Consider the following 27,745-nt stretch of genomic DNA (forward strand, 5'->3'; position numbering starts at 1 on the left):
ACAGCTGCATACAGCAGATAGAAGTTGAGGAAATGAGGGTGAGGAAACAGTTGTAATATTGCTCCTTTCCTCTTCCATCTAGGAGTGTGTATAGAGGGAGAAAGAATTTGCCATTGGTCTTTCACTGCTCCATCAATTGGCTGGCTTTCCTCCACGGGAAACAGGGGAGGAGCATGCAGGAAAAGTGAAATACACTTACAGTGAGGCAACAGGAGGAAAAGAGTAATTTAGTCTTTGAGCCAAACTAATTTTTTCCCATTTGTAAAACTTAATTTCAATTTATGTTCTTTAAAATATTTTTCTACTGGAATGGAACTTCTCTCTGTAAAAGGTAGGTTTTTCTTATCACACAAGCTCCACCAATGTGACAAATATTTATTATCTGGCTATAAAAAGCAACTTCATAGACCGCAAATGTGCATTGCTCATTTAAGTCGATGGGAGTGTTTCTTGCAGTACTTCCTTCAAGGGAAGTCAAGTAAGCACAGTGTGTAAATTTTGCACTCTAGCAGTGCAGTTGAACTGCTGCAGTGTTTGGACTCTGCTTGTGACTCTCCACATTTGCATTGAAAGTGAAAGCTTTCTTAGTGTGAGACGTCATGGAATTATTCAGGCTATCAGACATTCTGCAAATGGGATGCAATTCCATAGAAGGGTGTTTAGGGATAGGTAAAAGCAAGAATAAGGAAAAGGAAGGTAGGTGAAGTTGGACAATTGGGAAGGTAATGGGAAAACAGTGGTAAGCTTTTGGGAACCTTTGTGGTGTGAGTCCACAACTTTACAATTATTGGTAATTACTAGGTCCTAAGTATAGTAGTGAAATATGATACGTGTTAAATATATTCTTAGAGCAAGTTTACTTTTTGTAGGATTGTGGTGACATTTCATTCAAATTGAACTGAACTCTCTTACATGCATTGATATGTCAGGAAAATTTAAAGAATATTTAATTATATTGTTTAAAAGTCTAAATTCAATGAACTTCAGTAGTCAGACACTTGATACAAAATGATTACCAGGTTAGATTTTCATAATTGTGATGACTGAATCACAAACCTATTAGCTTCAGGGCATTTTTCATTAATGGAAGTGATATCATAGCATGGAACCTAAGGCTGTTGAACAAAGTCAGGATTTGAAATGTTCACTTCTTAATTGGTAAGGTGTTTACTGCAGTATGTCTTTTCTAATAGGCAGAGTAAATACAATGTAATAAAGGATTCTTCGTAAGATGATAGAAGTTACTTTAGATTACGTGCAGTCTGTGAGCCTTCTGTGACTATTATTGAGAAGCATTTTGAACTAGCATTATAAGGTGATGGATAGTATACTACCCTTCCTGGTCACCTGCTCTCCATTATGCCTTTTGTGTTGTAGCCACATATTTATTAAGTTTCTGTAAGCTGCAAAGACTTTCCACATGTTTTCTTTCCTAAAGAATTCTGAGTAATCATATTATCTTACCACAATGGTGCTTACATTTTTCTAAGAGTTCTTGTTTTCATTTTTGATTGAGGTTTTTTTTATACCACAGAAATCCCTTAGATTTTCTTTGTTCATAAAATTTATTGGCAAGCATTGTTAAGATATTATCTGAATATAATAGGGTTTTTTTTTTTTTTCGTAGTGAAAAAAGGAAGGTTGGATAAAGCAGCTGGTAAGTCTCATTTCCCTTTTAATTTCTGATTTACATTTTTATTTCTTGGGCATGCATATGTGTATCACACTAAGGAATCATTTAAGCCTAGGACTACTTGCATGCATTTCCTCAACAGTTCAGTACAAAACAAATGATGAAAGAATTTAAAAATATACATGTATTTTAAAGGTCAAATTAACAAGACTGGCACAGTCAATCTGTAATTTTCAGTTATTGTGTCTCAGACTTTTTTCCCACAAAAAAGAATGACCTAAATGTGTCATCAGTCAAGAGAAACTTTTTTTTTTATATAAAGAGAGTGCAGGATTTTACCTTCAGCAGAGCGGGAAGGAGATGGTGTCTGAATTTTCCCCAGTGAGGAAATATGGATAGGAGATGCTGATGGACAGTTACAGAGATCAGGTATTTGCCCTAGGCAATAAACATGAGCAAAATGAAGCTGCCTAGGCCTCTAAGTCTGCCTCCAGGACCAAGATTTAGCCAGAGTGGAAAAGAAAGTCCAAACTCAGCCAGAGATTTCTCACGCATAGGTAGAGTATAAATTTAAGGCCTTGAAGATCTTTGTAATTACTAGTTCTCAAGAAAAGCTGGTATATAACCTAATCAATGCAGCAAAATTTGCCAGTAGATGTCTGCCTAATACATTTAAGCAACTTCTGCAAATCACTAGAAGTTATCTGGATTAAAGAAAGATAATCTGAACTAGTACAGGTTAAGCTTCTTTCTGGGAACATGGTGGTTCTAACTGTGAAGTAGTTATTCTTCACTGCTGTGAAATATGTGTATGAAGTATTGACAGAAGGATCATCTTTCATTGAAATCCTAATGCAATCAGAAAAATATTCTGCAGGGTGATAATTTACAAAAGATTATTATCAAACAGAATTATTTGATAACAGTTAAGTAATTTTAATTTTCTTTTGAATGCTGTTGAAAACTTGTTAATGCCATAAGTAATGGCAATAAAGTTCAAATGGTATATTCTCTGATAATTTGTCATGTTTTCTTGGGCAGAAAAATTGTGTAGGTGGTGACTGAGAGCAATATTGAGATACCTGCATGTTTCTCAAAACTCTGGAATTCTGCTGTGGTTAATTTATTACTTTGTGTAAGCTGCCATGAAGCTGCTGTGCTCTGTTTGGGGTTGAAAGCTGAAGATAGGAACAAGGGGATAGCCTGCCCTTTTTCTTTTCATAAAAAGTTGCACTAGGTGCCTCCATTTTTGTCAGCTGAGGGGTTGGGAGCTGCAATAATGGTTTTGTGGAAGCAAAGCTTATCATTAAGTAAAATTTACAGCTCCTTTCCACTGCCAGAGTATTGTAATAATATTCACTCTTGACACCGTTATTCTTTAAGGAGGTTACATATTCGCAGTTATTCAGAAGGTAGAGTTTCTACGTTTTCTTACTTGGTATAATTCACAAATTCTGAAGAAGGTGAATTAGTGATAAAGTGCTGAAGGTTTAACATTTAGATCCAGAGAAGAGCCAAAGTGGTCAAGGGACTACTGGAGAAATAGCTCTTTTAAAAGGCAGGTGACAAAGTTCCAGGCAACACAATGATAATGCAGGCAGTCTGAAATTTCTTTAATTTTTGTGCTAGGAAAGGAGCTTGGGAAAGATACAAGGTAATTAGGTTTGATCACCTGGAATGATACATAGGAAGATGACTTTTAAATGGGAAAGAAATTAGAGTTGAATATGATGATAATAGAACAATGAAAGAAACTACCACTAAAAATGTGTCTTTAAAAGTCTCTATCTTGACAGTTATGGCTTCATTTAAAGGAGGCAAGTTTTAATTTTGTGGGAGGTTGGTTGTTGTATTTTTGATTTAAACATAGATATAAATGTGGGTGCTCAAAATGGCTGGAGTTGTAGGTTTCTATTTTTCTGCCAAGTGATTTAATGGAGGGTTCTTTTGAAAATTTCTCAAACCTTGAGTTGCAAGCCTCCAAACTACAAACAAATTTTGCAACTACAAAACATTTTGCAAATTTTGTTTTGTTTGCCTCAGCTACACAGAATGAGCAATAGGATGGTATGTGAATCAGGCATTGTTGACACCATTTCTCACAAATAAGTCACCAGACTTCTAAATCTATATTGACTTTGTCAAGTTTCTTCAGTGTAAGAACAAAGACATGTTTGAGTAGACGAGCGCACTGAATTATAGAAAATAAATACATAACACTGATCACTGTTGATTTTGGTTGTTGAAAAAACTAGTTCCCGTGATGGAACATCCTTCAGTCCTTTTGTCAAACACTATCAGTCCTAATCGATAAGATCTACATACAGGATGTACAGAGCTAACTCTTCTCCTTCACACTTTTTGTTAACTGCAGTGTAATTTGATACAAACTATTCAATAGCCTATTGTAGACAGTGACAGCTTCCCTCCAACTCAGACTGGTTGATTGACCTGTGGTAATACAGAGAGCTCAAAAATTACTTCTGTTCTTGACTACATCTCATATGTATATTTTGGCAGTAGTTCTATTTAAAAAAAAGTATTTTTTTAACCATATATCAGTGTTGATCCTTATGTAGGGTGCTGGAGGCTAATGAAGGATGTGTTACAGGCATGCAAGCTGCGAAGCTTTTTTGAACAGCCACATTCATCGAGATGATATAATATGCCCTTTGCTGCCTTAGATTCCTGTGTGAGGCCCTAAAGGGTAGAGCTTTCCCTTAGTTCTTTTGCTTTTTTCTGCTGGTGATATTTTCAAGCACTTTGAAATTTTTAGTTTTATTCTTTTTGCTGATTAGGTTAAATTTTATGAATATTCATACTGTGCTTTTACAATGACATTTACAAAAATGTTTGAGTTCATTTGGGACTGCGTTTGAAACCCATTTTGCTGCTGCATCTTTATACAGAACTAGATTCACACACAAAGACAAGACTGAATTACATGTTCCAAGTCTGTGGTCTTGCATTAATTGGACATAAAAGCCCATTAGCCAGTCACCAATATTATTATACCAATTGAAAGGCAAAGAAGATTGTAATTTGCAGAAAGGGCGTGCGTACTTGTTTCTTGTAAAATCTGTCAGGGAGACTGATAAATAACCTGAGAAGCCATGTCTGAAACTGATCACATTTAGGATGCTGTTCTTTCCCACCTGTGATGGGCAGAGATTTTCCTGTCATAATCCCACTAGAATTAATAAGAATTTCCTTGTTCAAAACCATATATTTGAACCACACCTCTCAGTGTTTTGTACAGAGTAAGAGTTAAACCCCTACTACCATGGAGTTGAATGTTTCCAGCTTTTAGGAAGAAATCAAGTGGGTTTTAATGTGCTGGTTATTTCTTTTTCAGATGCATTCAAAACCTATGTTGTTTTAAAAGTCCAAAATTTAAAAAGCACTACAATAGATAGAAGGGGAAGTGAACCTTGCTGGGAACAGGACTTCATGTTGTAAGTAACAGGGAATTCTTATCAATTGGTTTTGTTTTATCTTTGCTGTATTTGGATAGTTTAGAGCAATTAATAACATCTGAGACCATGTACAGACTTCAAAAGCAAGGAAAAAGTATCCAGCTCAGAGAAAAGGTGCCAGGCTAGTTCTAGAGAACAGAACAAAAGTTAATTTTGCAAGCCACGTTGCGGATCAAGGCCAGCAGTCAACAAAGGGAAGAAAATATTTGTCTTCAATATCTTTTATTTCATGTAATGTTTCAGGAATACAGGAATGAGAAGAAAGAACTCAAACTGATCCTCGTACAACTTGATTTTTGTTTTACTCTATTTCCTTGCTGTATGACTCATATTTTATACATTCATTTATCTACTTAACTGCCTATTTAGGTAGTTTCTTTCTTAGTGACCCATACTGTTTATCACCTCTGTGTCTGCACATCTTTGTCTGCTTCACTCAACTCTCCATCTTGTTATTCAGTCTTTCTTCTCGTCTTTTCTCTAGAGCCTTATATATACCTCACTGTTCAGGAGGGTCCAAACACTTATATACTGGCTGACATTCTGAGGAAACCTGTTTTCAACTGTCAATTTCAAAGCAGTTAAATAAATATGTAACTTCATTAGATGCCGAGACAGTATGTTAATCTCTACTATTTTTGGTCCCTCCTTTCTTGCTGCACAAATCCTCTGTCACCACATCTTCTCTGTGGAAGCATAGATCTTATTCCTCAGGTCTTGAGTTGGTTGAAATATTTTTACAGAATTAAACATTAAATTGGCTTTAGTTATGTTTATGAGAAATGTTCTTTTACAATTTGGGGGTTTTCTAATTCAAATATTTTAATATTTTATCAGAAGAATGCGTTGGTTTGAATCATTTTTATATACTTTCTGGTTATCAAAACCTATAAATATCTTTTGACAGGCTCTACGTACACTGAAACTGACATTTTGATTGAAATAATACCCCCAAATTTAATTTTATACTATATTAAAAGAAGGATTTCTAAAATCTTCTCTGGTTTTCTTCACAGATAGTTCATGTAATTTATTTCACAGAGCTCTTAATCTCATTTGAAGTCTTCATCTTCATCCCAAATTTTTCCTAGAGTTATTAATTGAATTTGGATTTTTTTTTGGTGGTGTGCAACTGATTTCTTAGACAACTGTAGCAAACTACCAGCTTGCTTAACTGAAGACTCTTGAGTGACTGAAGGGCCTGTTATGTTAAGCCAACATATATACCTTCTTTACATGACATTTTATGGCTAAATGTATGACATATCAAAGAAGTCATCAAAAATTCTGACTTTTGACCATATAAAACCAGTCTTAATCTGGTGCTAATTCCTCCCCCACTCCCCAGTCATCAGGTTTCTCTAGCAGCCTGTTCATGGCCACAGCCTAAATAATCCTAACAGGATGCTCATGTCTGTCTTTGAAAATGCTAAGGAAAATTACTATCAATAGCTAGCCTTTTAAAATACCATTCTTATACTGCAGCTTTGACTTGTAGAAGAGATGTCATGTTTCAGTGTAGGGGAATCATTGCTGTATGACAATACTGTGTTAACATGATTTTTTTGGCACTTTACTGATCCAGACATAATAGTTCTATAAAACATTGAGTGTGAATTGGATGACAATGTAATAGTATATCAGGAAGTAGATCAATTAAGTTTCAACATTTGCCCTATCTGTTATCTTTAGTGCAGGAGGCAATTAAAAAATATTTTAAAGTGTGTATAACCTATTCTCTAAATTTTCCTGAGAAATGTGTTAAAATATTATTTAATACATTTGCTTTTCTGTTGTATAAATGCTTTGATTTTAATCATATTCTATGTAAATGAGTGTTCCATGACATCAGTGAGAATGAGCAATTTATTAGGATTATTTTCTTCATTTGCAATTTAAACGTCACCAAAGAGAACTAAACCACTTTTGTAGCAAGTATGTTACGAGGTTGCTGTAGCTCCATCTACTGTCTACGTAACTGTACAACACAGCAGACTTTTAAAAAGCATTATAAATTGGCATTTACAAATACATTTATATAGATTGTGTAAAGTTATACTGTAGTTTATTTTCTTAAGGGGTCTCTCTCCATCTCTGCCTGTAAAAAACTTGTTTTGTTACATGCAGATGTTACCAGCTTGCATTTAAAAATTACATATTGTTTAAAGTTTTCAATATGCAGTTTCACTGTTCAGTTAGTGCAGCAGTTTTAAAGTTGAGGTCCAAAAATACCAGAAGATAAGAACTTACAATCTGTCATAAAGTATTTGTAAAGGGAGAAGCTGAACAAAACAAAAATTCACTACATCTATTCAACTGCATGCATACAGCGAAAAATTAGACATTGAGGCAGCCAACATAATGTTTTTTGAGACCAATGTGATGATTTTAGTACCTGTCTCACCGTTTGCCCTTCTCAGATTTCATTTGTCCTTTTCCTGGTAACTTTATGTACACAGTAATTCACTGTGGTATACCACACAAATCAGTTATTAGTTTTAGTGCTTAAAACTAATTCTGTCAAATGGAGATTACATACAATCAGTTACAGCAGAGACATCCATGCCTACTTTATTGTATTGTTCATATTTACAGAACTAGTCTGTAACTGCTTATAATAATATGTAAAGGAATGCCAGCCATTCCATGAGGAAATGACCTCTCTTTAGTTCAATGTCATGGGTGAGTAATATGGCTTGGTAAAATTTTATTTTAAATTCTTGCAAAACAAGGTTGTGGTATGGTATTTTTTTGGTCAAAACCAGCTAGTAATAAAATGCATGCATTCTATAAGTAGACCTAACATAAAGCCTGGATCTGCAACTCTTGGAGAGCTGTTTTCCCACTGTATTTTTGTTGGGTAGTGCAACTTCTCAATTCTAATGCAGGGAACAAGCTCCAAACATCTTTTATACCTGGTCTCCTTTACAATGAAAACAAGAAACTGGCTCAGTTTCCTGTAGAAATGGTCTGGCGCTTCCTTCTTGAAGATTTTTGTGAAGGAAGATGGAATTTTTCCCATACGATTATAAATCATTCTTAGCTGATAGTCTGTGTTGATTGTGTGTGCCATCATAGCTGACATTGACAACTCTTACTTTTTCATTGGAAATATTCCTCTGAGTTTTATGTTCAAAAGACTGATAATTTTTGTGGAGCCCAGTTTTACCTAAAAGAACTGACCTGACAAAAGGCTAGCTGTATTTTACTACTGCACCGAACAAGTTAGCTACAGTGGAACCTGAGAATGCAGGTTCTTCAGGACTGTCCTGAGGAGACCAGTGTCCTGCCGAAGCAACTGAGGAATTCCATATGGAGAAGCTGCTCAAAAAAAGCTAAAGCTGAACTAAAGGCATCTCCTGGTCCTGGTTTCTTCTGGGGTTATATCCAATAGGGCCAAGTCTTGTAGCAAAATAAAGCTACTGACAACTGGGACTTCTGTACCACATTTCCAGCAGAATTGTCCTCATTGGTTTGTAAGACCAATTGTGAACGGTAAGACTTGAGACGTGGCTTGTCCCGTTTAACCTTTGCATCATGCCTGCTATCTTGCGTTTTATGAGTATGCGGAAAAGAAAATGCCTCTATCTGCTGTAAGTCACTAACTCAAGTTATTATGATAGAATCCTGAGCAGTTGAGACTGCGTTTTCAGTTTAAGGGTTTGTGTATTCATTGTTTTTAGTGAAATCTGCGCTGATGGAAGGGGCTTCATTATAGAGCTGTGGAAGAAAGGCTTGCTCTGGGATAGCATTTTAGGAGTTTTATGGATTCCCCTTGCAACTGTGGAACATGCAAGAGATGTAAGTTGACTTTCTATGGAAATATAAAACACTGAGTAAAATCCAATGGATTTCTTGTTCGTAGCCTTCCCAAATACTGTAATGACATTTATGATTGATGTATGTTTCTATCTCATGTGTTTCAGCCTGTAATATTGAGATATACTGCACATGTGACTCTCAAAGTGACAGCTGATATGCATTAGCCATATACCCCAGAGAAATGGCTCACATGCTGAGTCAGGTATAATTCAGTAAGTGGGTTAGAGCTCATCTGCACTCACGAATTGTTAGGGAGGCAGGGACGGTTTGGTTTACGTGATTAGAGTGAGGGAATTTCAAATTGAGGTTCCTGGTCTGACTCTTCATTGTTGTGACCTTGGGTAAATGTCTATCAAAATGGGCAAAATACTATTGTTCTGTCTCTCAAGGGAATTGGCCATTGTCTCAAAGAGGAAAACAGGATTTTGCCCTGTGGTATTATGGAAGAAATTAATAGTACAATGGGTGTATAGAGAAGGATGAGTGGAGAAAATGGGTCAATCCCAAGAGTTGTTATGTATCCAGCATAGTCATAGTCACCCACCACAATGAGCATGCTTGCTCTTAGTAGGCTAGGAAATAAAGAAGTAAGTTTTCTGGGAGTGTGGAAATATTGAAGCAATCTGCAAGTGCTGCAAAATTGTCTGAAATCAGGAAAAGTAAGAGGAACCTTATTCTAATGCTCCACAATTCTCCCATTTATAAATATGTTTTTCTACACATAGTTCATGGAGTCTATTTTTAAAAAAGTAACTCTGAATTAGAGAAGATGAATTTAATCTTTGCAAATAAAATTGTTTGCCTTCTTTAAATTTTCCAAAAAAATAAAAAAGGCAATTGATGATGAAGTAAAGGAGAGAGAATTGGAAAACTTCTTCCTACAACATGTCCCATCAGTCTCTATAGGCATTTCTTTATAGGAACTAATAAATATTCGCATATACATTGAACTGACATTTCAACGATTCTACTCCGAGAATGGAAGTGGGGAGAAGAAAGTAATTCCTGCTTAAATTAGAAGTTGCTCTGTATCACAGCTGCCAAGCACTATTTCGGGCCCCAAGGCAAGTTGTTTTGCTCTGCTACCCTAGCTGTTGTTGAGTTACAACTTGCTGACGCAGTAATTGTATCTTAACAGTAAACATTGAAACTTTAAATGAACAAAGATGCAAGAATAGAGATTGTTTCTTAATTTCTTGAGACCTTCGAAGCCTTAATTTATAATTAGGCCACTGTGGAACTTTCCTAGTTATTTATCCTGCACATCTTAACCCTACAGCTCTGCTCTGGGCTTTATAACTCAGAAAAAACCTATAAGGGAATGTTACTTCAGAAGCTCTTTTTTGCCTCAGTTACTAACATATATTGATTGCTTCAGTCTTGCTAGAATGTACTTGTTTGGCACCAGTTCAAAGGGAAACTGGAAGATCTCAGTTCATAAGAGTAATTTTCAGTATTCATATTTCTTACATCTTAATCATCTGACCATCTTAATGTGTATTTGTCTATATTGTAGAGCAAATATTTTATTCTTTTGAATTCCATGCCTGTAAGAAAACTAGATTAAGTCCTAACTATTACTTACATAAAGAAAAGTTGTAAGAATTAGAACAGATCCTACTGGTGTCATAAAGAAACTCCTATTGACTTAGGGAAACCTTCATTCAGGAAAAAAAGTGCATAATGCTATAAATCCTACCCAGGTAACTTTCAGAATGTTTTTTCCTAGGAAGGCCCAGGTTCCTGGTGGACGTTGGATTCTGAGTTAATAACAAATGGGAGTGAGATTCAAGGCACAAGAATACCAACATCACACGAGATCTTACTGGATGTCTACTTTGCATTACCATTTGGTGAGTTACAGACTGAGGTCTGGCTCCAGCTTTCCAACCATTGTATTGCAATTTAAGTTCCGGAAATACAGAGGCAAATAGTAATTTTTCTACAGAATCTTAAATGCTTATTCATCATTGGAGCATTTGTACAATTGATACTGGTAAGTAATAGAATCCCTGAGAGCCACTTCCCATGAGGAGCTGGATGAGCCATTTCACTGGTTAATGTTCATCCACACATGGATTGTAGAGCTAAAGAAGTACTTCCTTAAGGATCAGTCTACTACAGCCTGTGTGTTACAGCTCTGCATCATGTCAGCTTTGACCAGCTGTTTGCACAATGTAAGTTTTAGTAAAATCTAGAGCTTCACACCATTTTTTCTTATTAGCAAAGGTTGTCTGCCTTTACGAATAGTGCATATGGAGATGGAAACTGCATATATGTGTATGCAAATAGTGTATATGAAGTTAGAAATGGAAACTGAACATCAAATAATGTCTCACCTCACATTATTTCCAGATATAATACAAAGAGATTGACTTTATCAAGATTATCAGTCCATCTATATGACATGGTCTAATATGCCAAATAAGTTCACAAAGACAAATTAACTTAATAATATTTTACTCTTTAAACAGTCTAATGAACTATGGCTAAAAACACTACTCCTAAAACTTATACAAGAATAAAAACAAAAAACTTGAAGAAATGTGAATGAGAAACATTTATCTTTTGAAAGGGAGGAATAGAATTCATACTAAAGATATGCTCTTCAGCTGTTCAATATTCTTTTTGAAATGCATTGTCTGAAAGAGAACTTGGCAATACAGCTAATGTTGATTAGAGCAAGCTAGTTATTTCTGATGTTTCTGGGTGCATTCTGCATGACTCACTCCCATTAATACATGTGGTAGAATTCACAGAGTAACTGTGGACTGTTATGGATTCTTACGAGCCACAACAGGGCCTACATCTTTTTTCTTTTTTTTTTTTTTTTTTTACAGGAATTACTCTTTATTTAGTGTTCTCAGCTAATAAAACATTTTAAAATATAACCTAAGCCCTAGTCACATTCTGGGTTTTGTTTGGTATATTTTCCCCAGCAGCCACAAGCAATTTTCAATTGTCCGAGTAAAAATTCATACAGAAGAACTTTTTTCTTGGTATTCACGTGTACCTCTATCTAGATTATTCTCACTTATGAGGTAACTCTATTTCCTTTAAGCGTGATGGAAAGTGTACATATGTCAAATGGACTGAGTCCTTAAGTATAAAAAGAAAATAGTAGTACAAAGGAGGAGCAGTTTGTTAAGAAGATGACAGAAAAGGACAACAGTTTGTGTAGTAACAGTGGAATACCCATCAAAAAAAGAGAAAAATTGGTACAAATTGTATTTATTCCTTACATGTCATAAATTCTTGAAACCTCCTTTGAATGAGCAGAATGTTTTAAGTGTGTCCTTACATAGTTTTCATATCTAGAAACCTGGTGCAAGTCTGTTATAAAAACTCTGTGTGATTACAAGCTGTAAATTCAGGTGGTTACTGATTTCAAGCTGTTACCGACAGGGAGTGTCAGTTTGTAGGTTGATGCCTGTATTCTGTTTCCAAGTAAAGATATTTGAAGGTGTTTTCAAGGCAGTCCCTGGGTCTGTAGTCACAGAGCACTGTGGAAATCCTGCAGAGGTCACTCTTACACTATAGTTTTCTGTGCAGAGGGAATAATCCAAAAGAATTAGGTGTCACTACTGAGAAAGCCACATGCTTATCTTTACCCTCTACCCGGAGTTTGACTAAGGCATTACATTTTGATTGTTAATTCTATCGAATGCTTCTCAGCTCAGCTGTGACCAGCTGAGAATCTGTCCTTCACTATTGGGATTGGTACAGCCTCTTTGTAATGATAAATTACATTGGAAAGGTAAAAGACTGCAGTTATTTTTCACATTTCCTGAAAGATGTCTGTTTGAGAATGCAAGATACTTGGTAGAAATATAAGAGCCTTCCATGCTGCTTTAACAATATGGCTTCATTTGGACTTGAAGCACTGCATGTAGTAACAGGGAAGTGTTTTAACATCATTAGCTCGTTCATGAGTGCTTTTTTCTAGAAATATCATCTGATGTTAGTTGTGGTAGCAACAAAGTTGTCATATCACCATTGCTGTCTAGACTGAGCTCCGTTAAAAGGAGCTAAGTAAAATGAGGATCTCATATCTAAAATTCTGCAACCAAATTCACAGTAACAAAATATGGACTCTAGATAAATACTACAGCTGAGTTGCAAACATTCTTAATGTCTCTAAAAGTCAATTTTTTTTTTAAGGATAATCAGGTTTTGTAATGAAATACAATAATTTTGCTTCAAATTTATTAGGTCATTCTTGTAGGAGAAGACAGAAGAAAATTTAAAGGACATCACTTATTTTTTCTTAAATCCAGCATTATAGACGTTTATCGTAATCCTTAACATTCAATTACACCTTCCATAGAGAGCATACACTAAAGAAATTGAAAATAATTTTACTTAAGTGGAATGTATTTGGTAACAGCTATAATTTTGAAAGTCATTAGTGTGATTTGGGACCAAGATCTTGTTTTTCCAAGTAGCCTACTGAAAGTCAACAGGACTCCAACCTCATGAGTAATTTTGGAAAATGCCATTCAGGTATTCACTTCTTAGACTTGGTTGAAATTCAATTCCTTATCACTTTCTGCCATATACATTAATTAGCAAATGGGGTGACAAGAACAAAGTAACATTGATGAGATTCATCCCTGTTACTGCATTACTCACCATACTAATTCACTGATACACCAAGGGATTAGCAAATGAGAAAATGAATTGGTCTGTACAATTTTGATCAGCCTAAAACAAGGTCCTGAAAAATCGTAGAAGAATGATTGGGAAAAATCATGCATCAAAGTATAAAATTCTAAGTACAGAGCCACCTTTGTGTAATACTTCACATATACTTACAACCTAAAAGTTGGCGTTAACTTACACAGTAGGAAAACAACAAGATCCTGTTGTTTTCCACAGTATTATCTTTATATTCTCTTTGTTTAATGACTGTGTTGCCTTTATTTTGAGCAAAAGGTATCACATAAATTTTACTGTTTTGGCAGCTAACCAGGTGAGAGTAAACAGTATGAGAGGAAATAAATCAAAACATAGTTCCTAATATGTAACCAAAACATCAAAAACAGAAGAGAAGAGATGGGCACACAAATTTTCCTAATCAGTATGGAAGAAAATTTCCTCACGCTCAGGGTCAGATCATGAACCCTTTCCTCTCATTAAAGCTAATAGGATGATTTATAGAGTAAAATGTTGTGCAAGAAATCAGTTTGTACCTCCAGTTGCAGATGAGACTTGACAGGTTTCTCCAAATAGATAAGAATTTGAAAAAAAGTCTGTTCTAGGCCAATAGCACGTGGAATTAAAGTAAAACGTGATTCCTTATTTAAAACACAAAAAAAACCCCAAACCCCCCAAAAACAAAACCCAAACAAGCAAAAGACCCAAACCAAACCAACTCCCCCTCCACATCTTGGAATGCTGTGCATGGGCACGTAAGAAATACACGCCTGTTAAGAACTGAAGTTGGACTGGAAAATTAAGAGATCTGTTTTCTTCCCAGTCCAGCAATAGCTAATTTTGCAGTTGTAAAATGAACGGTTTCCAAGTTTGTGTAACAAAAAGATAACTGGTTTAGGCCTCGTGAAGTTTTCAGAGCACAATCAGAAGGTGATCTTGGAACTCTGTTTCTGCTTTTCTTGTAAAAAGTGATTTAATTATAATAATGTTAATTCCCTATTACTATTAATATAATGAATTAATTTTATTAATTTAATGTGTACTTTCTCTTTTAGAAGTTCCTTCTGTAAAATGGACTGAAAGATTTCCAGCAGCTTTTTGTTTCTCTACAGATACCCACAAAGATTTAGATTGCAGAGGCTGGCAGAGAGGGACACCCCTCCAAGGTACAAGACATTTACATCAAGATGGAAGTGGTAGTCTGTCAATCACAGAAAGTGGTCTCAGCATACAAGAAAGCAAATTAAGGTATTTTAATCTGTCATATCAGACATGAACATAATGGTTATTGATTTTTAATTTTTTTAATTTCTGAATGAAATTGCGGTACATATACAATTATTTTAAGCAAGAATGTGACTGAAAATTTTAGATACCATAAGGCATATATTTCCATTATTATGGTGGGACAGAGTATAAATCTTCATACTCTATAGAAAGAAACATGAATATTGTATCTTGTCAAACCAGTTATCAAATATGTGTGCCTTCTCAATGAATTTTTAGTGGTTAGAAAAGAGGATTTTAGCCTACAAAAAAAAAGTAGATGTTAAAGGCAACCAGAAATATCTTTGACCAAACAAGAATATAATCTATTAATGATGCAAAAGGGGTAGATAACATCCTAGAATCTTTCGCAGCAGATTGTTATGTATATACACATGGCTTTTAGAAGGGCAAATGTGTAGGTTGATTGGCCTTCATTTAAGGTGATGTTTTAAAGGATATTATTTTAAGGACAATGCAGGTATTTATTAGCTTTTCTATGTTCTTTAATGGCAGATACGTGGTGGAGTAAGTTTCTTTCAAATAAAAAGAACATCTCACCAGAACTGAGTCACTCTTTCCATCTGCCCTTGTCTCTAACCCTTCCTACTCCTTCATCTCCAGCCCCCCGTTGTAAGCCTGGCGCCTGCTCTCATCTCCTCTTTTCCATCTCTTCTGGAACTGTAGTTTGTTGAAACAGGCTGTCTTGAACCCTGTGTTGAATTGAGAAACATGATGCCCCACTCTTTGGCTTGATTCATTTTCCGAGTGTTTAATTAATTGAATAGGTTCAGGGATGAAGGGAGGACAGTGAAAGAAGCAGTGCTCCTCCCACTGTCAGCTGATCACTGCTTTCCCTGTGTTGTCCACCTCCCTGGCTCATCAGAATAGTTTTTCTTGCCATTCAGTGAACCACATGACTTTTCATGTTGTGTTTCACAAACAATGTGCTGCCTGCATGGTACTTTAATTTTAATGTCTACAGGACATTAAAGAAATTAGAACTGAGACTGGTAGGAAGAACAATTAACATTTCTTAGAGTGCTCAGCGGGTCAGCAAAACTGACACACGAGTGCTGATAAGATTCCTCATTACCGTCTTTCTGAAAATACATTAAGTTCTATGTACTTAAGCATTGAGAACCCTTCAGTGGTACTAAAAATGGCGAAGAACTGCAGTGTTCCCTATCTGTAACTGTGACGGTCTAGATTGTTTTACTTTTTAAACAATCATCTCTGGAAAATCTACACAGTTATGACACACAAGAGTCACCTCAGCAGCTGCCTTTCCCTAATAGTCAGCCTTCAGCCATGTCTCACAAGGTGGAGCAGGAAGGCTTCTTCTTCCCTGCCTAGATCATGTGCCACGGATGCAACAAAACCCAGTTCACTCAGTTAAAATAAAGGCTATACAAAATGGCAAGAACTGCTTACAAATAAAAATAAGGTAGATAATTCAAGGATCCTGCCACAAAATAAAAACTATATGCCAACCCATCAAAGGAAAATTCTTGATAGGAACAGTGAAATGTGGAAATATTTGTTGCATAGCAATATGTTCTGTAAACACTGTACTGTATGTGACAGCAGTTTATATTAGGAGTACTAATGATACTAAATTATAATACCCATAGCAGCATAAAATTGAAAAGCACAAATAGAACAGTGGTGGATTTGTATTTCTACATATTTTCAGAAATTAAGAATCCTGCTTGATTTAAAAGTAGCCAAAAAGAGCAGAACCCCACAAATTTGTTCTGTTTCTTCAGACAATTGATCTTGGGGATTTGCATAATGAAATAATGCTCGATGCAGACTTGTAGTTATGTTATCGTTTAGATAATACCTATTAATTTCCAGCTACTTTTTACAAATCCCGACGTATTAGATACCTCTGCAGTATGTATTGCTGTTTAAGTATCACAGAGATTGCCTTGTTTGTGTTGAGACACTAAGATACCTTCCTGGTTCAGATATGTGAATGGGTGTATAAGAAGGTAAGTGATGGGATACTGGAATTTAGCTATTACATTCAGTTCCTTAGACTCCTTGGTATGCTGCAAGTTCCATAAGCGGTTTTGGTTTCCTCATGGATCCTACACCAGTGGATAGCTGCTTCTGTGGAGGAGACAGGATTCACTGCATCCTCTCTTTTCCCTGTATGTTCTTAGGCCATGGTTTTAGAATGCAGTGTATTCAAAAGCAGAATTGGCTTAATTTCTACTGCCTAACCCTGATGTCAGCTCACTGTCCTGTTGAGTATGGTGGTACAAATCTTTGTCTTCATCCTATTTTAAAAAAAAAAAAAAAAAAAATTGTAAGGTTGGTTATTTTAAAGGCAAATCTTTTACCTGAATCATTTTACAGATTTGGCAGTGGCTAGTGCAAATTGTTCTAGTATGTTGTTGAATAGGTACAGATGCAAGGGGCAGGTGATGGGAATAAAGGTCAGAATTGTTGCTAACATCTTGGTATTGTGGAGCTGCAGATTTAGAGGAGACAGAGGAATGCTTGTAAGAGGAGTGCTTGTCTCTCATTTAAGTGGAATCACTGAGCTATCACCCGTGTTTAGGAGCTAACCACATGAATTGTTTGTTGTTTTTCTAAAACACTGGAGCAATGGAATGTTTAGCTATTGCTTTTTTGAGGTAGAGAGTAAACAGAGTGGAACTAGAGATACTGGTGAGTGAAAAATGATGGCTGGCAGATGGTCACCACTCTCTGATAATTCAACATTTCTCATCTCTGATAGCCTGGCATGAAAAACAATAGATTCATAAATCCTCATGGAGATGAACATTTTGCCTAGTGGGGTTACAGTTAACTCTGCTTCCTCTGTATGGGAGGGGAGACGGAGAGACTCCAGAGAGCAGTTCCATGTAGCTGCTGCTCTTAATCAACAGTCTTGAGACCCAAACCTAAGGCTTTGGTGAGATGACCAGCTTAAACTGGTCCAAGACTGTGCCAAGAAAGCTGGACTGGAGGAACATCAGGTATTGGTTAGGGTAAGAAGATCAAAAGAATGTCTGAACAAAAAGGTAATCTGTAATGAAATAGATGTCCCTTTTTGGGGAAGGAGAAGAAAAAAAAAAGCTTAAAAGCTTCTGTCCAACAGGTCGTGGGTGACGTGGGGTTTTGTGACTAACGAACAATAGATGGTCAAAGGTGGTGTGTTTCACAACTCAATATATACTACTTCTTGTAAATTAAATTGCACCTATTGACAGTGTTGACCTGTAAGACTTTGTGTGTGTTCTCAGCCTTGGCCATGTGTCTACATAGGGTTCAGCTATTGGATAGTGATTTTCTGAAAGCTTAAGAATGGAAGGGGAAGCAAGTCCTGACATGGTTTGGGTGTTGTAACTAATTGATGGCATCTGCAGAGCAGGGAAGGCATTTGATTACATTTTTGAAACCAATGTCTTTACCTAGGCAGGCTACCACAATTTCTGGAAGTTTTCCAGAAGGGAATTAATTTTTTTAATCTATTTGCTTTGATCAAGCAACAAAGCTGTGGGAAAAAAAGGTGAGGGAAAGATAATTGCTGTCTTTTTGCTTCCCTGAGTGTGTAAGATGATGATGCATGATGGGTGGAAGGGGCAAGGAATGAAGTGGCAACAACTGTATTACTTCCCTGCCGTCACCTTCTGTCGAGTGGGGTTGAATGCTCAGGATGGAGTCCAGTCAGCCTCTGAGAACATCACTCAGCAGTGGTCTCTGAGCAGAGAGAGCTTTCTATGTGTTGGTATAATCACTTCCCTTCTGCTCACAAAGGCAAACTGCAGGGGAAAAAAAAAAAGCTCTCTCTCTTTACTGTTAATTTTGGCTTTCATATCAGCTATTGCAGACTTGCTTTTCATTCATGGTGTCCTCTATCTGTAGTAACTCAGGAAGGATACAGTCTGTGAGCAGCTGACACTCAAAAAGGTGTGTTGTCCTGGTGAGGGATGGAACAGGCTCTTGGGAAACGCAGCAAGAATATATGGAGTGTCAGGCACTTGGCTCATGTTTAAGCCATGTCTAACAGCAGTGGTACCTGAAAAATAGATCAAACGCAGGAAAAAAGATCATAAAAGCTGTTACATTATTAAGTTATGTATTCTCTGAGGGATAAGATGTTGTGTATGCACTTAAATGACCTTTTCATGTACAGTAAAAAAGCAGAGTCTAGTGCATGTAGCTACAATTCAAAATTACTAGGAAATAAATGAGTCTGAAAAAAGATCATCAAGCTCATGGATGCAGTTAGACAGTACGCTGTATATATACAAAGTGCTCCAGCATCTTTTTGGCTGTTGTGATGCTTTGGCTGTTTACATTTCCTAGCAAGTTCTTGCAGGATATTTACAGAGAAGTACAAGTGCTTCCTCAGGGTGAGAGCTGTCAGTAATGGCAGTATTCAAGAGCTATTTCTCTATATTCTCCTGAGCACATGTCCAGTCATTAGCATATCATCTGGGCTGACGTGTCTTTTTCAACAGAGATCTGAGCCTCTGAGGAGATTAAGCTAAACCAAAAGAAATTAACCTAACATGATTATGGAATTCTATTCTTTGTCTCTTTGTCCCAGATAATTTTATTGAATTGAAGTTAACCTTTGTATTACTAAATTGAGGGTCACCACTGAAATCCATATTTTTAAATGGAAAGCTTTTTCATCTAGTAATAGGTATTTTCAGAGATTATGAGCAGAAAGATGATGATAATTTTAAAGGTTAATTAAAGATAGTTGTGTATTTATTCAAAATAACTGCATTTGTGTACTATAAAAATACGTAAGAAAAATCTGAGAAGTCAAGGATGTAGATTGGACTATTTCTTTTGAATGGCTGTATTAAACACCAAATTTAACTGTCCTGTATTAATGTGTGCAAAATTTCTTCATTAATCTGTTCTTTACACTGATATTTATTTGTCAGTTCTTTGGTTATATACATAAATGGTGTTTATGGCAGTTGACTCTAGACGTAGACTGGTAGCTAATTAAGTGTATCCAATTAATTTTTTCCATAAATCATAAATTAACCAAATCAGAATTTGAAGGTTGTAGTAAATGATTAAGTGACTTCTTATTAGAGCAATATATTTTCTCACAGTCTTTAAAAAAAAAAAAAATGAGAAAGAGGAGGGGAAAATAATTTTTTTTTATAAGAGTTTTGCTCCAATGAAGGTAACTAATGAACAAATACCTGTAATTTTTTAAAAATCAGCAATCAAGTATTTTAGTGTATACTTCATTGCGGCTATGTATAGTAACCATATGACAAATCAGTTGGTTCATTCTGTATGCATTAGTATCCAGTGCTGAATGCTACTACTTGCAAGAGTAAGGATTTCATGGTTAATCTCTTTGGTACCATTCAGGTACAGATATGTTGCTATATATCCAAAATAGCCAGAAATTTCCAGATTTTACACCAGAATGATTGGAAACAAAGCGCCTTATAATTAAAAAATATATAAATGATGGAGAAAGACACAATGAGTGAGTACTTCATATAGTTATATGCTGCTGCTTCAGGAAAAATACGTACATAAGTACTTGAATTATACTCTTCAGTAAAATCATACTTTTCATGTCTGCTTCTTGTGTGTCATCATCCTGTTACTCAGGAAGTAACATATACAGCTATTGTATTAGCAGTATGGTATGACATAATTGCCTTAAGCTACAATGATTTGAATTAGAACTGCAGAAAAGTGAATAAAGTACATACAGTATTACACAAAATGTTAAAGTTGATAAGAAGCTTTAAATGAAAACTATGTTCTATTTAGTCAAGCTACATTAGCATAAAATTAATTAATGTATCCAATTCAATACTTTCAACTTGAAACACATGACTATTAAAATAGTACAATCAATGCTTGTATTCCCTATAAGTTTATAGTGTTTCTTCTGGAGATGTTTCACTTAACTGGAAAATTAAAAAGGAAAATCCTCTTCATGATTGAAACCAATCCATTAATCTAGAACTCAGAATAACCAGAATAAAAAAAGAGTGTTTTGTAAAAGTACTGTTTTGAACAACTACTGTTAGAAACAAAAGAAGGATTATGCTGGAAAAGTACACTAAAGAAAAACCATTAGCATCAAAAAGGTAAGCTCTTATGTTCCATTTTCAAAGCAAATTATTCACTCAGCTTTTGAAAATGTTACCCTCAAAATCTTGTGTGAAAAATGTTTGCTGTATTTTAAAACCAGCGATTGCATTGACAATATTAATGACAAAAATTAGAAAATATTAGTGCTGCAGTCCACAGTTAATCACCTAAACAAAGAAAGCACTGTACAAGGGCCTGTCAATCAGAAACTAAACTGAATGGCATGAAATTGATTACAGGCATTTCCAAACCAGGCAAAATTAAACTAAAGATTTCTTTTAAAAAACAACCCCCCAAAACCTAAGTAAGTACAGTAACACAGGTGAGGATCTGTTTTTTAAAAAGAATATTGATATGTCCTGTGACACTTGTCTTCGCTGCAGAGCTATAAATCAATCATTGGACAAAGAGAAAAAAGACTTGATTACGTAAAAAATAACCATTCCTCAGGTTTATTAATTTCTACCTCCATAGGTCATGTGAGTAGATGTTATCATACATCCTTGCATTCACACAGGAAATGACTGCTGCCTACAAAACGATGCTAGTCCTACGTTTTATGGACAAAGTTGGTTTTGAGTATTTGGTTCTCAAGTGTTTGGCTTTGACAGTGTTTCCTCCAATCTAATGTTTTGGATGATGGTAACTACTGAGTGTTAAAAGGAGAGATATTATTAAAATTGAACTTCATGATCTGCAACCGCTAGCAATGTTGATTTTAATGTAATAGTCATTAAACCAATATTAGTTTAAAAAATCTGGTATGACAGCAACATAGAGATTTTTTTTTTTTTCAGATAGATGAAAATCGAAAAGAAACCTAAAAATTATAGTCTTAGAAGTTTTTTAATGCTTGAAAAATCCCAAGGGTTAAATGGCCTCTTAAAAATGTGCTTAGTCTTCACTGTTTTTAAACACAGAGAAGCAAACATTTGCTAAGGTCTAAATACATTTGAAGTGATCAATTTACAGCCATTTGTCCAGTAATCTAAGTATGCATGCCCAGATAACAGAAAAATTGATAGGCAAGCATAAAATTATTTCTAAACCATAAAGATTTCCACCTCAACGTCTTGGCTACAGGTCAGGAACTCCTGAAAGTGTATTTACAGTATGTAGTCATAGCTCTTTAAGCAGGTAATATTTGTCCATATAAATTTGTTTTCTGTTGTGATCATCCAGTGACAGAGTGTTCCTCAAAGTTATATTACAGAATAGCTAAGCTGATCTTCCATGATGTCTTATTGTTTTCTTTCATGTTTACTGCTGAAAAGAAATAAGGTCCAAAAGAAAGAAAAGGAGAAGGCAGGCTAAAAACATAGGTCACATATAAGCCTTTTGGTTACGACAGTCCACTGGTTCCCAGCCTTTCGGTGGCATATTATTTTTAAAATATAAAAAGCAGTTGACATAGTAATTAGTAGGGTTTTTCCATTTAATTATTATTCTGATGCTGTTCTCTAAAATGAAGCCATGTTACATGATTGCTGTCCCTGTGCCATTGTCTTAGAGAGCTTCAGTTGTATCACGGTGCTTTACTTCCTCGTAACTGACCCTGTGCTTTTCCACATATTTGAAGGGAACTGCTGCTTCCCAGGGCAGCAGCTTCATTTGTTCTGGAAAGCTGTGAGGACTTCCTAAGTGCTTAAGCTGCTCCAGTCAACACAGTACTGCACTTTCAGACATCATGTACTTACTGGGGTCTGTGGTGTTTTGGGTTTATGTTTTGGGGTGGGGGGAGGGCCAGGGCGTGTGCCTCCAAGGAATACTTTTCAGGCAGGGACTTCGGTAGAGTTCAGTTTGGCTAAACATAGGTGTGCAATGCTATTTGAAATTTCCCTGTAATTTCTTCAGGATAGAACTACCAGATTCAAAAAAATATTAAATACTTGGTCTTCTATTCCTCCTCAAACACTTTATGGATGAGGAAATATAGTCTAGATAAAACAATTATAACTGATTGAGTGACATCAAATCTATTTTCAAGAAAATGACTGAGCCTGGATGCAGAAATTGTAGCTGATGTATGTGAAGCTACACAGTATGTAGAAAGAGAAAATGAGTTTCTCATTATATCTTCTAGTTTACATAAATAGCACAATATACACGTCTTTAAGATGGCAACCAATATTATTTTCTCACTTCTATAGTATCTAGTGTGATAGAATCTCTATTTAGGATCTATGTACTGCTTAATTTGAGTAATGTTTTTACAATATGTGCTTATTTCCTGTAGCACAAATTACTGGTTTCTAGTCTTTGTTTTAAATGCAAATAAAAATATCAAGTAAACATTATTCATTTACTTTAAAGGTAAGATAGGTAAAGCAACCTGACTTTTCCAAAGCCATGGAAAAAGTATATAAAGGACTAAAAAGTATGTAAAGCAGAATTTTTTTAATTAAATAACCATCTTAAGACCTAGTATTAGCAAAAGCTGCTGTATATCTCAGCTGAAACTCCTCCACTTTAAGCTTGCATTCTTTCTCTAAGCTGGTATTGAGTATTAGACACTCATTGGTGCATTTTCTGAAAGCACCATCTATGTGAAAATACCTTCAGAGTAGAAAAACATGAGAAACCTCTGATGTCCACAATAGTTCGAAAGAAGAGAATGTGAATCCTGATAAGTGGCTGCTGCAACTATTCTTTGATTTGTTGTTTTTAAAAGAGCTGCTTTATTTTTTCTCTAGATAACAGTTTAACTCATGTAATACTTCTGTGTTCCAAAGGCAAGGCAAAATGGCTGTTTACATCGAACACCCACCAAGTGACTTCCCTGAATATGAACTATTTTCACATATTAAAAAGCATTCTTCTAACCTCTTTGGCTTCTTGGGCAGCTGGTTGCTACTTGATATATAGAAAGCAGTGTGGGTAGGAAGGTGATGCCTTAGGTGATGTTTGGTTAAGTTTTATAGATCAGTCATTTAAAACTGCAAATAAATAACATTATTTATTTTATTACAGACCTTTGCAGTAAGAGAAGATTGTTGTGATAGTGTCTTACAGTCTTATGTAAAATTAAGCCTGCCGTAGTGCTGAGAGTTCACTCCATTGTACCCAAGGCTTAATTTTCATGTGTCACTCAAGCTAACGTGCTCATTGATGATTCTTCCTGCTCTGTTGCCCTTTCGGAATTGAATTCCACCCTCTTGTTTTTCTCAAATGTATTCTTCCTTCAGATCTTCTGTGGCCTAGAACTATTGCTCTTGATTGGAGTGACAGTAGTTCTTTCAAAATCTACTTTAAAAACAAAAAATGCTTTTGAAGAATTTTAAAGAATGTTGCAGTAGCTCTCCACAGCAGGAATAGACAAAGCTTACAATTAGAGCTGGATAACACTAAGTCTCATAAATATATTTAATTTGAAGTTTAAGGGATTTTTATGGGGTTTTTTATATGCCTCTACTTTATAACTATGTCAACTTTACAATTGTTATCAGTTTTATTCCTATGTTAAAAAATTTTGAGTGAAAAACATGAAAAAGAAGATAATTTAGCAGTTAGTCGTATGTAGAGAAAACATTGTACTTGAAAGAGATTGAGAAAAGGACATTGAGAGAATTGAGAAAACACATTGAGGGAATTGACTATTCTGTCAGAAAAAAATGAATTACGTATAAAACTGTTAAGAACAGTAGTAGGGAACAAAACAGATTTACTTTGGCAAGACAAATTGCAGTTTAGAACAAATGATGGTGAGCTGATATGACACGTTGATATACATTTTCTTTCCTATTTTAGTTTGGTTTTAAAATTAAATGCTTTAATTCACATCATGAAGTTCTCTGTAGGATCTATTTAAAAGTTTGCTATAAAATTATGTAGTGTGCAGCTACGAATCTGATCTTTGTGGCGCTTCTGAAAGTAAAAATCTTCATACTCAGCTGAGTTTTTCCCAATTTGGAATGCAGAATTAAGCCCTTAGGTAACTGAAGATGAGCCAGTGCAGCCAGCAGCTCCCCAGGGATGGGCAGTCAGGCATGATGACACAGCAAGCAGGGCAGGGGCCTCACCAGCCAGTGGCCCAGGGCACTACCCCCAGGCAAGCCTGGGAACAGCAGGAAGGGTCAAATAATAGTGCAGATGACCAGACGGTTTGTGGTGACAAACCAGGTAAATTAACTCTTACAGGTCAGGCTCAGGTCTAGTGATGGCAACTGGGGTAAGGCACAGCACACTGATCACTGGGCAGGTCCATAACAATGAAGCAGGGTCAAGCTCAAGCTAGGAAATAAGTCCAAGAGTGAGAGTCTAGATCAGTGGGTATATAGGCAGAGCTGTACTTCACTGTTACTCCTGTAACATAACCTCAGGCAGGGACTGGAGGCCCAGGGCTGAATTTAAATGGAGCTGTGGGGCTCACGGATCCCCTGGGGAGGCCCCAGGTGGGGCTGGTCTGATGAAGTCTAGTGGTACACTCAGGGCCCTGACAGAGAGAGACATGAAATACTGATTGAAAATGACTGATGCGGATTTTCTAAAATTATTGAGTTATTGATGATAAATGGAATTGATAAAACAGTTTTAACTTTAATAGTCTTGTCCAGAATATTTCTCATTAATATCCATGCTACGTCTCTGTAAAGACAGGCATTCTGTTGCAGAATTAAAAGGAATTAATCTGACAAACTTTTCAGCAGCTCAGCTCTGAATAACTTGTAGAAATGAGATTTTGTGTTTTGGATAATTGGTTTAATACAGCACAATTTTTAAATAGACACATTTTTCAGGTCACTCCTTGTTTTTGAGCATGACCTTGTATTCCAATCTAGGAATGAGATAATCAAGGAGAAACTTTCAGCAGGAGAAGAGGTAGAACTAGTGTCTAGTTCTGGCACAAAAGATACAGCTCAATTTGATACATTGTAGAATATATAAAATAATGTACAAAACCTAATTATAGAATAGATTATATATTAAAACAAAATGCAAATATCTTTGTCACATGGCAGAGATTACTATTTGTTTCTTCCAGTATCTATCCCTATCAGTCCATACTGTTTCACTCCTTCCAGTTATAACTTAAAATCTTTTCACAAGTGTTTGTGTTGCTTGTGGTTATTGGATGTGTTCTGGTGATTGTTTTGCATCCTTTTATGGTCTGATACTGAGCTTTAATCGACTTCATTATTAATATTCATGGATTTGTATTGTTTGTTATAGTGCCAACCTTTCATAATAAATGACAAATCATTCTGACTTCCCCAGAGATTCTCTCTAATAACATTATTCGTGGTGAATTCTTTAGGTGTGAATGGAATAGGAAAGGCTTTTGGATTTTTACTTTTTGTCCTAGATTAATTAAGGTCTATGCCTTTTTAGGTGTTTCTGTTCTCATGTAACTGTAGTAACACTTTATGCAGTTATTTCATCTTTCATTCCCAAAAGGTTTACATGCTATAAAGGTTAACACACTTCACTTAGACCTTACTTGCATAAGTAGTAATCTATTTAAGTAAGCAGCTGAGTCAGCTTCTGGGAACTAGTTTATCTATTAAGTACTTACAGCTGTGTGTAAAAGATGTATATTCAATTTCTGTGCAAGTATTCCCTTGAAACAACTAGAAAAGCTGTTCATTTACAGAAAAGCTAAAATAGTCAAGTATCAGTTCTTGTGCAAGGAAATTCCCTTTGTGTGACCTGATCTCAAAAAACCAAAATGCAGCCACTTCAGGTGGAGGCACAAGAATTCTACAGTAAGAACTATACAACAGAGGAGAAAAGAGAGCTCCCTTGGGAAGAGGAGCAAATGTTTATGAAAAGTTGCATTAGGTTCCTAGTGCTGTGCAATACTTCATCTTTAAGCTGCTTCCCTGAAAGATACCAACACATTCACATGCTGGGTAAACTTCACTGGAATTAATTTACTACATTTGCAAAGCAATTTCTTGGTTACAAACTCATAACTTGGATTTTGCAATTAAAGCAGTAAGGTACTTATTATAAATTCATGTTCTTTTTTCATAAAATCATGGAATGGTTTCTTCACTGCCCTAAGGATCTTGAATTGCACCATTTCATGGTCACTGCAGCCAGGCTGCCCTTGAGCTTCACACTCCCCACCAGCCCCTTCTTGTTGGTGAGAACAAGGTCCAGCATAGCACCCCTACTCATTGGGTCCTCTTGCTTGGAGAAGGAAGTTTTCAACACATTCCAGGAACCTCCTGGATTGCTTATGCCCTTCTGTGTTCTCCCTCCAACAGATTCTAGGGTGGTTGAAGCCTCCCGTGAGGACCAGTGCTTGTGAACGTGAGGCTGCTCCTATCTGTCTATAGAGGGTCTCATCCACTCAGTCTTCCTGGTCGGGTGGCCTGTCGCAGACCCCCAGTATGATGTCACCTGTCCCTGCCTTCCCTTTAATCCTGATCCATAAGCTCTTGGTCAGCTCCTCATCCAACCCCAGGCAGAGCTCTGTGCACTCCAGCTGGTCACTGACATAGAGGGCGACCCCCCATTCTCATCTCCCCTGCCTGTCCTTTCGAAAGAGCCTGTATCCTTCCATTTCAACACTCTAGTCATAGGAGCCATCCCACCACATCTCCATGATGCCAATAGGATTGTAGCCCTGCAAGTGTGTGCACATCTCTAGCTCCTCTTTCTTTATGCCCCATGCTACGCACGTTTGCATAGAGGTGTTTAAGTTGGGCCCCAGATGAAGCTGGCTTACTGGCTGGAATTCCTTTGTGCTGCTCTTCAGATGCTCTCCAGCTTGACCTGTGATCCCTCTCCAGGCTCTGGGCATCTAGTGCTGGTGTCAAACTGGTAGGAGTGGGATGGACTG

At 36.3% G+C, this 27,745-nt stretch overlaps 1 protein-coding gene across 1 annotated transcript in view; it reads left to right on the forward strand.

Moving 5' to 3' along the window:
• The first annotated feature begins 624 nt into the window (after positions 1 to 624).
• The window catches only part of LOC141948023 (protein unc-13 homolog A-like), a 35,017-nt gene continuing 7,896 nt past the window's right edge, over positions 625 to 27,745 (forward strand). Inside the window, exons 1-6 of the mRNA XM_074879939.1 lie at positions 625 to 696; positions 1,628 to 1,657; positions 4,989 to 5,088; positions 8,793 to 8,910; positions 10,661 to 10,784; positions 14,700 to 14,835. Of these exons, the coding sequence (XP_074736040.1) occupies positions 633 to 696; positions 1,628 to 1,657; positions 4,989 to 5,088; positions 8,793 to 8,910; positions 10,661 to 10,784; positions 14,700 to 14,835 (572 nt within the window). The 5' untranslated portion in view covers positions 625 to 632. The remainder of the gene's footprint in view (positions 697 to 1,627; positions 1,658 to 4,988; positions 5,089 to 8,792; positions 8,911 to 10,660; positions 10,785 to 14,699; positions 14,836 to 27,745) is intronic.

The sequence above is a fragment of the Strix uralensis genome, chromosome 11 (assembly GCF_047716275.1).
Source record: "Strix uralensis isolate ZFMK-TIS-50842 chromosome 11, bStrUra1, whole genome shotgun sequence".
Lineage (NCBI taxonomy): Eukaryota > Metazoa > Chordata > Aves > Strigiformes > Strigidae > Strix > Strix uralensis.